Source organism: Aspergillus puulaauensis, chromosome 5, assembly GCF_016861865.1.
Source record: "Aspergillus puulaauensis MK2 DNA, chromosome 5, nearly complete sequence".
NCBI lineage: Eukaryota > Fungi > Ascomycota > Eurotiomycetes > Eurotiales > Aspergillaceae > Aspergillus > Aspergillus puulaauensis.
Genome location: NC_054861.1, coordinates 3,591,013 through 3,602,681, shown reverse-complemented (window position 1 = coordinate 3,602,681; position 11,669 = coordinate 3,591,013). Strand labels below are relative to the sequence as shown.

Sequence of the window (11,669 nt, the reverse complement as noted above, 5' to 3'; positions counted from 1 at the left end):
GCAGCTTGATAAATATTCCCTCCACGAGTCCACTGAGTGTAGGTTCCAGTGTTTCTCACTCGAGAAAATCACGATAAGCTTTATTATCCAAGTCCACCAACGGCCAGGCGGCTGAAGACAAATGAACTTTTGTAGAATTACACGGCATTATTCCTCGGTTCGCTGCAGTAACAGGTTTTGTTTTGATTAAACATCACGTCATGGTGTTGGGTGAGTGTTATATATATTGTTGTAATCCTTCATCGTAGTTAGATAGCATCGAGAATGTCTTTATCAGTGGATGATGAAGGTGAATATTGCATCTTCAGCGCTCCGCGAATCTCGATAGGAGACACGTTTACTCGAAAATATTCAACACGTCCACCGATTGAGCTATGGTCCAGAGTTACAATAGTAACGTTGGAACCTCAGAGATCAGGCAACTACCACTGCAACACGCTAACCAGATATAGCTAGCTGTATCATGTGATCCGTGACGATCAATTGAGGCGCGGAGCAACGCAACCGCCGTAGGTGCCTGCAGTTCAACATTGACGCCGCAACAAGGCTGATTTCGGCCCAGTTCTTAGCCTAACTGTTGTATAAATTTGACGACATCTCTGCCACCTCCAAGACTTTCAACATATTCTGTCTGACTACCAAAACACGCGACATGGTTGGAAACACTGATTCATTGAGCCCGGACAATGTGGTGGGGCTTGCCGCCCAAGCTCTCCGGCTAGACGCCAGCTCCGACTTCAGCCTCAACACCCCCTACGAAGCCGTTGCTCTCATCGGCCACGCTTCACTGGTCGCTGTCGGTTTCAGATTAGTCGGTCTCGGTGAAGACCATACGATACGTATGTACTAAAATATCATGTTGAGACTACTGCTAACTGTTGGTTCATCTTAATAGAAGGCACGTCTGAAAACCCCTCCCTCCCCGCAGAATGGAACGCCAGTTCGACCATCTCTTTCCGATATGCACACTCCCAGTCATCTATGCAATACCTGCTTAAAATCAGCCGTCTTGGAAACAATGCTGTTGTGTTTGCATTAGCTCTGGGTGATGATCGGACAACTTCTTTCGATGTACCGGTTAGAGACTATGTCTCCGAATCTGCTCTACCACTCTCTTCGTCTGCAGACCTAGCAACCTCTCTAAGGGAGGTATTCATCTCAGGCTCTCGTCTAACAGATCTAATTGCGCTGTTCAAGATCAACGTGATCCAGAGACTCGCACCCGGTCTGTACAAAGAGGGACAGGAAACCACTGCACGGGCCTCCGACAGGCGACCGGAAAGGGACCCCCAGCCTGAAGCAGCCCCGAGACGCGATCCGCTGAGAGATGATTTATACCCGCCTGCACGGCCATACCCGTTTAATGATCCCCTTGCAATACCCCCTCGTAGACCGGGTCCCCCTGGAGATATTACCCCTCCTGGTTTCGAAGATGAATTCGAGCTCCAGCGACCCGCTCGCGGATTAATGGGCCCGGGCGGAAGACATCCGCTAAATATCGGAGAGCGAGACCTGTATCCTCCCGGTCTAGGACCAAATGATCCTATCCGTGGAGGCATTGGCCCAGGATTGAATCCCGGGGGTGGTGGCATGCATCCTACATTCGATGATCCCCTTTTCGGTGGTCCTCAAGGCCCCGGTGGTTACGACCCTCAGGCCCCTCCGGGAGCACGATATGATCCAGTAGGACCCGGGGATGGGCCGCCATTTGGGCAAGGACTCGGTCGGGGCCGGGGTGGCCGCGGCGGACCAGGATCTGGGGGATTTGGAGGATTTGGAGGATTTGGGGGTGGCTTTGGCGGTGACATCATTTAAAAGCAACCGACGTTGAAAATCGCAGATCCAGAGACGAACGTTACGATCCAGTTTAGGAGTTGATGAAATAGCAAATAACTGCACATAATAGGAAATTTGCAAAGATTGGTGGTGAATGATAGTGCCCAATATTGTAACACATACATGTAGAGATCCCCACCATTTGGGAGTGTGGCTTTGCTGTGGCGCACGGGCGGCCACACCTCGCCTCATCCACTGTGCCAGCAAACCTGCTCCCCTTCTTGTCCTCGACATCTCCCATCGCCATCCCACCGTCCAACAAAACCATTTCTTTCCTCCAATAGACTTCTATCTCGTCTTAATTTGTTTTTTTCGGCTCCCTGCTCGCTTCCCCCCTACGCCGCCAACGCCTCTGACCGCCGCCCTCACGAGACCCTTCTTCGCCTAGCTATCCCGCCCCTCCTCGGCAGCCGTTTCCCTGGTTCTCTTCCGCCCGCCAGCTGCCTCGTCTCTCACCACAATGGATAATAATATGGAGATTGACGCGGCGCGTTCGCCAGAGCCACACCACCTTTCGCCGACGACCGATTCTGGGTCGATTCCTACCCTCGATGGCTGGATTGAGAGTTTGATGACTTGCAAACAACTCGCGGAGGAGGATGTGCGGCGGTTGTGTGATCGGGTGTGTTTCCCTGCGGGCGGATTCTGATCAATGCCTTGGACTGCTGGAATTCTAACCGAGTGTCTGCTGTAGGCGCGAGAGGTGTTGCAGGACGAGTCCAACGTCCAACCCGTGGTATGTGCTGTGTTTTGATTTTCCTTCGACGCATTGTGGGCCGCCATTTGCATTTGAGGGCCGACCCATTCAATCGGTTCAGTGAGTTGATTTGGGTTTGCAGAAATGTCCGGTAACCGTGTGCGGTGATATTCACGGCCAATTCCACGATCTCATGGAGCTCTTCCGCATCGGAGGGCCCAACCCAGACACAAATTATCTATTCATGGGTGCGTTCCTCAACAGCATCTGATTTCGGGTTCCCCTTCATCTCTCCCTCCCTTAGGCTGACCGATTCAAGGTGACTACGTCGACCGTGGATATTACTCCGTCGAGACCGTCACACTCCTTGTTTGCTTGAAAATTCGCTACCCCCAGCGTATCACCATCCTCCGAGGAAACCACGAGTCCCGCCAGATCACACAGGTATACGGTTTTTACGATGAATGTCTGCGGAAATACGGCAACGCCAATGTGTGGAAATACTTTACAGACCTCTTCGACTACCTACCCCTCACTGCCCTCATCGAGAACCAGATCTTCTGTCTCCACGGCGGTCTGAGTCCTTCCATCGACACCCTGGATAACATCCGATCCCTAGACCGAATCCAGGAGGTTCCCCACGAAGGCCCCATGTGTGATCTGCTCTGGAGTGATCCCGACGACCGATGCGGTTGGGGAATTTCTCCCCGTGGTGCTGGATACACCTTCGGGCAGGATATCTCAGAGGCGTTTAATCATAATAATGGCTTGACTCTGGTCGCACGAGCTCACCAGCTGGTTATGGAGGGATATAACTGGTCACAGGACCGGAACGTTGTCACGATCTTCTCAGGTAAGATTTCGATGTGCGCGTCAGCTGGCAGGTCGCTAACTTTCACCCTAGCCCCTAATTACTGCTACCGCTGCGGTAACCAAGCCGCTATCATGGAAATCGACGAGCATCTGAAGTATACTTTGTACGTGACCCATTCGTTATTAAACCCCACAGATGTATTTTTACATTCCTACTAACACTGTTATCTCTTTCCAGCTTACAATTCGACCCTTGCCCACGCGCAGGAGAGCCAATGGTCTCGAGACGCACCCCAGACTACTTCCTGTGATCTTATAGTGATAGATTTCTTTTCTCACCGTGCAAAGCTGAGGCTCGCCGCCCTTCGACAGGGCGCGTGGGAGGTCGGAACGAGCAGACGCCGGCATGCTCTGCCTACATAATCACATGTCCGCCCGTCGCCGTGTTGATACCATTGATGAAAATAAGACATGTTCAGACTCAAAATCAATACGAATTCTCTGCGTGATTTGGTCGGTCGGTCCAGATTGTAGATCTGTAGAGCGGAACTATGTTGGAATTATTCAGAAGCGTAGCCATAGATTTAAGCTGCGCCTGGGTTGCTGCATAGTAGATCGGTTATATCAATACAGGATAAACAAGAAATTTCAGACAAAGAACATTGTAGTCTGGGAAGCCAGCAGTAGTGCATTTATACTGTATACAGAAAAAAAGAAAGCCTGCTAAAACCACAATCAAGCAAATATAGAAGAAGATTAAGCCCTCAATCCCTTCGCCTTCCTCGCCAAAATCTCCTCCACCTCCTTTGCATGGCTACTGAAGTTATCCACAAGACTATCCCACATCTTCGGCTCATGCTCGTGCTTCTTCGCGCTATTCCACGCATAATCCGTGATCGTGAATGGGCGAGACGACTCGAACATAAATGCGATTGAGCCCTGCGAGATTTGCGCTACCGGTGGGGATGATTCGGTTGCGGCTTTGAATTCTTCGTAGGCAACGCCGTGGGGGACCACTTTTCACACAGACACAGGTGATGTTAGACAAGAGATTAAAGAAAGAAGGTGGGGAAGGGGGTTGAATGGTTTGCTTACTTCCGCATTCGAAGGAGACGCTGCCGGGCTTGAACTCGTCTGAGCGGCCGCCGTATTCGCCGTAGATGAGACCCATTAGTTCTGAGGCGGCGTTGCGGTGGTAATATGGTGGGCGGTAGGTGTCTGTGTATGAAGGTTAGAAGGTGTGTGGTTGAAAGTGTTGGAATACATACGTGATGCGACATCCCAGCGGGGAGAGAAGATGAGCACGTCAGCGAGAGGAGCGGTAAGGTCGCGGGATTTTGCAGTAAGGACACAGAAGATGGAGGGGTCGATGTGGTCGACTGAGATGGAACCGACATTGACGAACTTTGTCAGGTCGTATTTGTATGGGACCTGAGATTGTTAGTGGGCGATGTGGTTCAAAGGGTTAGAAGAGGTTCTTACGTAGTTACCGTGCCAGGCAACGACGTCGAAGGGGCTGTGCTGTTGTGTGCTCTTGAAGAACTTTCCTCCTAGCTTGTAGATGATCTCCCAGGGCTCCTTAACGACTTCATATTTGGCGGTTGGATACAGAAAGTCACGGGCGTTGGCGAGGCCATTCGCTCCTAGTGGGCCAAGTTCCGGGAGTTCGAATTGGGAACCCCAGATTTCAAGGATATAACCACGAGAGGGTCCATCTGGCAGTTCCACGCGGAAACGGAGACCGCGCTGGATTATGACAATCTCACCTGGCTGGACGTAAAGGGGACCGAACTCAGTCTGGATGTCGAGGGCACCCTGTTGGGGAACTATGAGGAACTCGCCGTCTGAGTTTACAAATGCCTTCTTGGTCATGCTCTTGTTCGCGGTATACACATGCGTGGCGATACCCTCACGTAGCGTTGGATCACCGGACCCAGCTACGGTCTTGAGTCCAGAGATGAAGTCGGTCTCGGCCTCTTCGATATCAAATGGGTGCCATGCAAGCTGAGTAGGAGAGACATGGATGCGGGGGTTTAGTGGTAGGAAGCTGCTCTCGGTGTCTTTGTTGTCTGGGAGGTCGGTCTAGTCGATGTTAGTAGAATGCTGTGCACATGTACAAGCTGACGTACGAATCCTTCGTGAGCCACAGCTGGACGAGCGCGGTAGAGCCAAGCGTTCTTGTTGGAGTGTCTAGGGGCAATAAAAGCAGTTGCGGTAACTTGCTCTGCGTAAAGACCGAAGCGAACGTTTCGAGGGCTGTTCTGGCCATGTGGAATGGTGCCGGGAACAGCCTCAGACTCGAATCTGTTGACTCTGCGTTAGATGGTTGAATTTTCACGCAGGAAGTGCTGAACATACGAGTTTCCGAATCCAGCTTGATACTGTGATGGATTAGCAAATTATCTGCAGTAGTAAGAAGCAGGACCAACCTCATAAGGGTCATTCCTCCTTGTCTTGAAGGAAGGAATGGTCGCATTCTTTTGTGTCTCAGCCCAATGGAATATGTTCTGATATTCCTTCGGATCCGTAAGCGTGCCGTTTGAGCCCATTGTGGCGGTAAGACTAATAAGATCGATAACAAGCGAGTAGATGTAAAGTCAAATGTGGCCAGAGAATCAAAAGTCAAGATTACTCGTCGACGGGACCGAATGCCTCATATACTGCAGGCAGTGGGGTCAAATTCGACAAGGAAGGACCTCACCAGTTGATCACTAACCACGATGAATTTCCTACTTGGACGGTGTTATTTGCCGACACCGTGGTCCAGCATGTAACATGATATTCCCCCACATGCCAGCCCATAGCATGATGTGAGACAGTTGAGGCGTCCCCCTTCTTCCCCGAAAAATCGCCATCCGGTACATCGGGGAGGAGCTTAAATGCCGGGGTGGATCCGGAAAATCATGCGTGCAAGTGGAGTCGTTCCATGATGGACGGTGCACTTGGAGGAGAGCTCTGGCAACTCGAGGCCTGCTGCTGTTTGACCCCACATGAGTCAGGTCTGAGTAACAGTGGGCGGTTTATAAATGTGGAGGGTTGGAATGAAGACGGAAGCTACTTGGCTGGGGGATTTGCCGACGCGCTGGGGGTAGCTCTTAGTCAATGGTTGGTAATGTGGGGTGATGGAAGATGAAAATGAAGATGAGATGAAGGTGGAAGTGGGAGTGGAAGTGGTGATGGATGGGATAATTTTGGTTGCAATTGATGGTCACATGTCATTACATTTACAGAAGTGGGCAATATTAGAATTGTAGGCCCTGTATATTGGCATTGTTTGTATTTTATTTAATTCAGCAAACTGATTTTCCCCGCTGTCAAGGCAAAGATAATGGGCAAATACACCCCAATACCGGCCTCCCTCAAAGTCTTCAGATGCTCAACCCGGCGTCGCGCAGCAAACTGGGTCTCGGAAATCTCCTTACACTCGCCGACAGGCCCAAAGGCAAAGCGCTTTTCAATTGACCAAGGGCTACCGCTGGCCACAAACTGTATCCAGCGGCTTCTCATTTCATGACCGACTGCATCCGCAGCAGAGTTGAAGGATAGATCTATACCTCCGAACAAGAAGAGTAGATCGACGGCGTGGTGTGAACGGCTGGACGCTTGCCATGGATTGGGTTGATCAACGACGTATTTGTAAACACGCTTGCCGGCGGCATTCAACTTGTCGGAGATGAGTTCGACGGGGAGAGTGTATCGTGCGTCGTTCACCAGATCCAATGCCCCGAGCTTACACGCTGTCGGGCGATCAGGGACGACATGGTACATCTTCCGTAGGGTTCTGCCCCATGTTTTATCTTGTTCGAAAGCGGCGGCAATGGTCTCTCCATCGAAGGTTTCGATTCCGTTTCTCCAGATAACAGACTTGTGCTGTTAGACGAGAATTGTGAAGAGTAGAAAGAAAACATACCTCATACTCAGCATCACCTATCATGACCTCATCCGCCTGCTCGATCCTCGTTTCCCATCCCTTCAATTCATCGTCCTCCTGTATCCACATGGTGTTTACGTTGCTTTCCTTCAGCGCTTGCAGGAGAGCCGGAACCGAAGCCTTGCGGAGGGAGGATTCGCCATGTTCTTGGACCTTTGCTTCAAGCGCTTTGATAAGTCCGTTTCCTCGCTCAACAGGCAAAGGCGACGACAGGTACAATGAGCCAGATGCGAGAACTGCCCTCTTCACTGGTGGACCAGTGATCAAATGAGCATGAACGTAAACAGCACCCGCACTCTCACCAGACAGAGTGATATTATCCTACACCGCGTCAATTAATCCAAGTTCAAATGAGCATGGAATCTTAACGTACCGGGCTCCCACCAAATCCGCCAATGTTCTTTCTAACCCAATCAAGGCCCAATCGCTGATCCTTGATAGCTAGGTTTGTCTCACCACCATCACCAAAGCTGAAGATATTGAGCCGGTAATTTATTGAAACGAAAATGAACGGTTGGCCAGATTTTATGGAGTCAGCAACAAGCTTTGTTGGATCTGTACTCTGTTAGGTTTTACATAGGTAAAGTATAGCCAGTTAGAGACATACCGCAGATTTTCGACGCCGCAGAACAGAAAGTCATAATTTGCGAGCCACCTAGAACGAAGTTAGTCCAATTGACTTCCATTTTACCGAATAACTGCTTCACATACCATGTATCCAAACTAACACAGGAAGATTCCCCCTATTCGCCGTATCAGGAGGACAGGTGATATCAACGGTCAAGCACTCGAATTCGTCCTCCGGCTCCTGCTCAATCACAAAGACTTCAGGAATGCGCAGAAGGTGTCGAACATCGATATCGACCTGGGGACATCGTGGCCTATCCACAAAGCAAAGATTAGAAACATGAACCAGTGCACTTAGAAGTGAGAACATACCCAAACCGAGAGGTATCGACAACCCGCCCATTAAAGCCATTTACAGGCTGCGCGCGCTCAAACCGCGCTGGAATACTAGCATACTTGAGACCTCTGAAATGGTTGACAGAGATACCGTCGCATTGCGTTTCAATGCCAGTGAATTTCGCGTTGAGAGAATCGTGGTGGACTTGCGGGGGTGCCATTTTCCAGCTGCTTTGCGAGCTCGAAAACACTCAATTGAAAGAAAGATGTATTGACAATCATCTCATCGACCGACTAACCGGTTTCGGGAGATGTCGACCCCCCGAAACTTACCCCACACCATTACTTCTCGTTACTGTTTCTGTCGCAGAAATGGACCGCGGTGTTGCTGGAGCTGGAGGGAATTGCTGACGGAGAAGGTTCGTGGGGCTTGCGGGACTGCCCCCACTCGGGTTGGCAGTCGGTAAGTATACAACCACGGGATGTGTGTTAAGATTCTTTAACCGATATTGTCCGTGGAATAAATTATACTACGTGTTGAGGTTTATCATTTGGAACTGCACCGAAACTGGCCCGTTCTTCTAGCTCGTGGCTCAGTCGGCAAGTGCATAGGCCCCTTGTTCCATCGCGCCTTCCTAACTGCTCTTGTAACGAGACTTATCCTAGTTAAGAGCGATACGCCCACAGCACTTTCCTTGAATATAACTGTTTAATCAGGAAGCCGCGACCCAGAGAACCTTAGATGGGAAGGAGCAACGGTCGCAATTGCCTCGGGTCAAAAATATATCGGACTTATCGGGCTTAATACTTATAGTACCTAGTATTTCTTCGGATTTCGTTACTGCTGCAAGCAGGGGCGGCTTTGTAAGGAGAACCTAACATCAATGATCATTACAAGCAAAGGAAACGTTTCTTGCCTGGCACTATTTGCTCAACGCCATACCATCTGGCACTTCCTTCCACTGCCGACTCTCCTTATCCAGCATCGCCTCCTCACATTCAGTCCACCCAGTACGAATGATCTCCTCCTTGGCCGGTGATCTCGGTTTTATATCCACATCAAACGGCGCCGGCTGCACCGTGATTCCGCCAACAATGTCATCGATATCAGGAGTCACCGGGTTTCCCTCAGCATCTAGAGGTTTACTTAAATTAAACGCCCACAGGATACCCGACATAGCCAGGAACAGCGAGCGCTCGGCGATATGGATACCCTGGCAAAACCGTCTGCCGGCACCGAAGGCGAAATTACCGCGTTTGCTCACGTCTGGGTCTGTGGCGGCGTCGAATTCGCTTCGGGGGTCATTTACGAACCGGGCTGGATCGAATGTGCGTGGGTTTGGATGGCGCTTTTCGTCCATGTGGATTGTCCTGGTAGATTCGGATAAATGAATAAGTGGTTAAGTAGGTAAAGTATACTCCAGGTTCGGTAGACATACCAGACGTTAGCAATAACCGTAGCACCGGCTGGTATGCGATAGCCCATGTAATTATCATCCTTGATAGTAGCATGTGGGACTCCCAGAATGATAGTCGGCATCCACCGCAGCGCCTCCTTCACACAGGCTCGAGTATAGGGCAAATTGGGCTCGTCGTCCATGGTTGGAAGCCGGTCCGGGCCGACAACACGATCAATTTCTTCCTGAGCCTTTGCCTGGACGTCAGGGAAGACCATCATCGCCAGCACAAAGGCAAATATAGTGGCCCTTGTCGTGTCGGACCCTGCCTCTAGTAACGCGCCGCAGACATAGGCGGCTTGGGGGTCAGAGAAGCCCTCGGTCTTTTGGGCTTTGAGGAGCTCAGCGCAGAAGCAGGGCTTTGCTGTACCAGCTAGAACCTCCTTTTTCGTATTCAGCCAGATATCGGTGTATAACTTCTTTTCTTTCTTGTGGAGCTCCTCGGCGTACTTAAAGGTAGGGACTAGGAACTTGGGGAGCTTGCGCAGCAGTGGATAGAGATCGAGGAACTGGGCATTCGCGTTTCCAACAAGGTCACACCATTTCTCAAAGCCCTTTACACCCGTGATGTTAGCTAGTTATTCATGAAGATAATGCAGGGAACAAGTGTCCCGACCTTGATAAGTTGCTGCAACTTCGGGTCATGAATGCTCTCATTCCGCCAGCCGTAAACAATCTGAGTCGTGAGCGAGTAAGAGTACCGCCAGAGATGATTAGCATATTCTTTCGGCTCATCTAAAAACCCTAAAAGCATCATTTGTCTTTCCAACATTTGATACGGCACATAAGCCTTCGCCGCTCGGATATTGAGGATGCTGTGGATAACCTTGTGCATCATTCGCCAGGCTGCCCCGTATGGCTTTAAATCCGCGTTAGTTCATTTACGTTCACGATTTGGAAAGTATGAGCAGTGTGGATGAAAAGAAGTACCATAAAAACGAGCCTCAGTCCACCACTAGCAATGTCCATGCCAACATACAACTCCGGCCTTGACGAGTAGTTGGCGCCACGCTTGTCCAGGAGGTCCTTGATCGCAGTGTCGCTCGAAAGGATAACGTAGGTTTTTGTACCGAGAACTAGCGAGTAGATCGGACTATTTGAAGAGTTAATCAAGAAATCTGTAGACCATACGTTTGTCATTTTGGGATTGCTTAAGCATACCCATATTCTTGAGCCCATTTTTGGAATTGGCGGTGCGGGTATTTGGTGGGCATCTAGACCAGGAAGTCAATCAGCTGTCCCAGTTTCTCAGAGAGTCTTGAAATAAGTAGCGAACCAAATGTAAATTTCCAATTAGTGGCAGCGTTGGCGGTCCTGGAGGATAATCTGGCGGCCGCTGGCCCACAGTGAACAGGCAGAGCAGAAGATATCCCACGGCGGCCGCCGCAGCTGATACACTGCAAGCAAAGACCAGGTTCGCCATGATCCAGAGCCTGGGCTAGAGTGAGAAAAGAGGTGTGAGAATGTGTCCAGGAATGATTCAGAAAAATTGACAAAGGTGAGAGGGGGTGGTTTATTATCTAGCTGTTGATTCGTAATTTAGTGCAGAACTGCGGACGCATCCTCTTGACAGCTGCAGCACCGTTGGGGCCATTGTGCATGGGAGCAGCCCGCCACGTCATTAGAAGACCCGTAACTGGCGTATTATGGGAGCTAATGCGGAATGTCGAGGCTAGAAGTGCCTTGGGGTTATACTAGTAAGGTCCCGGGCCGCCCCTAATATACCTAGCTCCCTCTATGGAATCCGGGCCCTGATGGATTCTGCTGCGGACCCGCTAACAGTCTTGTTTTATGCCTTCTCGAGCTTATGAGGCTAATAAGAAGAGCAAGTAGAGCCCATGATATTCTAATACTACGCCAGAACCTCCCTTACCCCTTCAGCAAACAACAAATGCGCATAACAAACATGCATCACCGTCATAAACCACCCATACACCCGTCCACCGGTTCGGGGGTTACTCCGGACATGGGAGTATATAATAATAACTCCATCTTCATGATCTACCGTCTGGCTCTCCCTAATTAATTCGAA

General features: G+C 50.3%; 5 protein-coding genes across 5 annotated transcripts; 2 read left to right on the top strand and 3 right to left on the bottom strand.

Moving 5' to 3' along the window:
• Positions 1-652: 652 nt before the first annotated feature.
• On the top strand, positions 653-1,815 carry APUU_51368A (proteasome inhibitor PI31 family protein; the record flags this gene model as incomplete). Its single annotated transcript, XM_041706468.1, has 2 exons — positions 653-839; positions 896-1,815. 2 exons carry the CDS (start codon positions 653-655, stop codon positions 1,813-1,815), a joined length of 1,107 nt encoding a protein of 368 aa, XP_041558851.1.
• A 481-nt stretch (positions 1,816-2,296) lies between these two features.
• APUU_51367A (serine/threonine-protein phosphatase) lies at positions 2,297-3,657 on the top strand (the record flags this gene model as incomplete). Its single annotated transcript, XM_041706467.1, has 6 exons — positions 2,297-2,458; positions 2,531-2,572; positions 2,676-2,781; positions 2,853-3,386; positions 3,438-3,510; positions 3,585-3,657. The coding sequence occupies 6 exons, from the start codon at positions 2,297-2,299 to the stop codon at positions 3,655-3,657; spliced, it is 990 nt and encodes a 329-aa protein (XP_041558850.1).
• Positions 3,658-4,102: 445 nt separating this feature from the next.
• On the bottom strand, positions 4,103-5,895 carry APUU_51366S (putative homogentisate 1,2-dioxygenase; the record flags this gene model as incomplete). Its single annotated transcript, XM_041706466.1, has 7 exons — positions 4,103-4,362; positions 4,442-4,564; positions 4,615-4,777; positions 4,829-5,428; positions 5,476-5,650; positions 5,705-5,727; positions 5,776-5,895. The coding sequence occupies 7 exons, from the start codon at positions 5,893-5,895 to the stop codon at positions 4,103-4,105; spliced, it is 1,464 nt and encodes a 487-aa protein (XP_041558849.1).
• A 736-nt stretch (positions 5,896-6,631) lies between these two features.
• Positions 6,632-8,401, bottom strand: APUU_51365S (putative carboxylesterase; the record flags this gene model as incomplete). Its single annotated transcript, XM_041706465.1, has 6 exons — positions 6,632-7,210; positions 7,257-7,598; positions 7,651-7,832; positions 7,885-7,932; positions 7,989-8,158; positions 8,217-8,401. 6 exons carry the CDS (start codon positions 8,399-8,401, stop codon positions 6,632-6,634), a joined length of 1,506 nt encoding a protein of 501 aa, XP_041558848.1.
• Positions 8,402-9,103: 702 nt separating this feature from the next.
• APUU_51364S (cytochrome P450) lies at positions 9,104-11,060 on the bottom strand (the record flags this gene model as incomplete). The annotated part of the gene is made up of 6 exons (XM_041706464.1): positions 9,104-9,551; positions 9,620-10,191; positions 10,254-10,496; positions 10,568-10,730; positions 10,799-10,851; positions 10,914-11,060. The coding sequence occupies 6 exons, from the start codon at positions 11,058-11,060 to the stop codon at positions 9,104-9,106; spliced, it is 1,626 nt and encodes a 541-aa protein (XP_041558847.1).
• Positions 11,061-11,669: the final 609 nt, after the last annotated feature.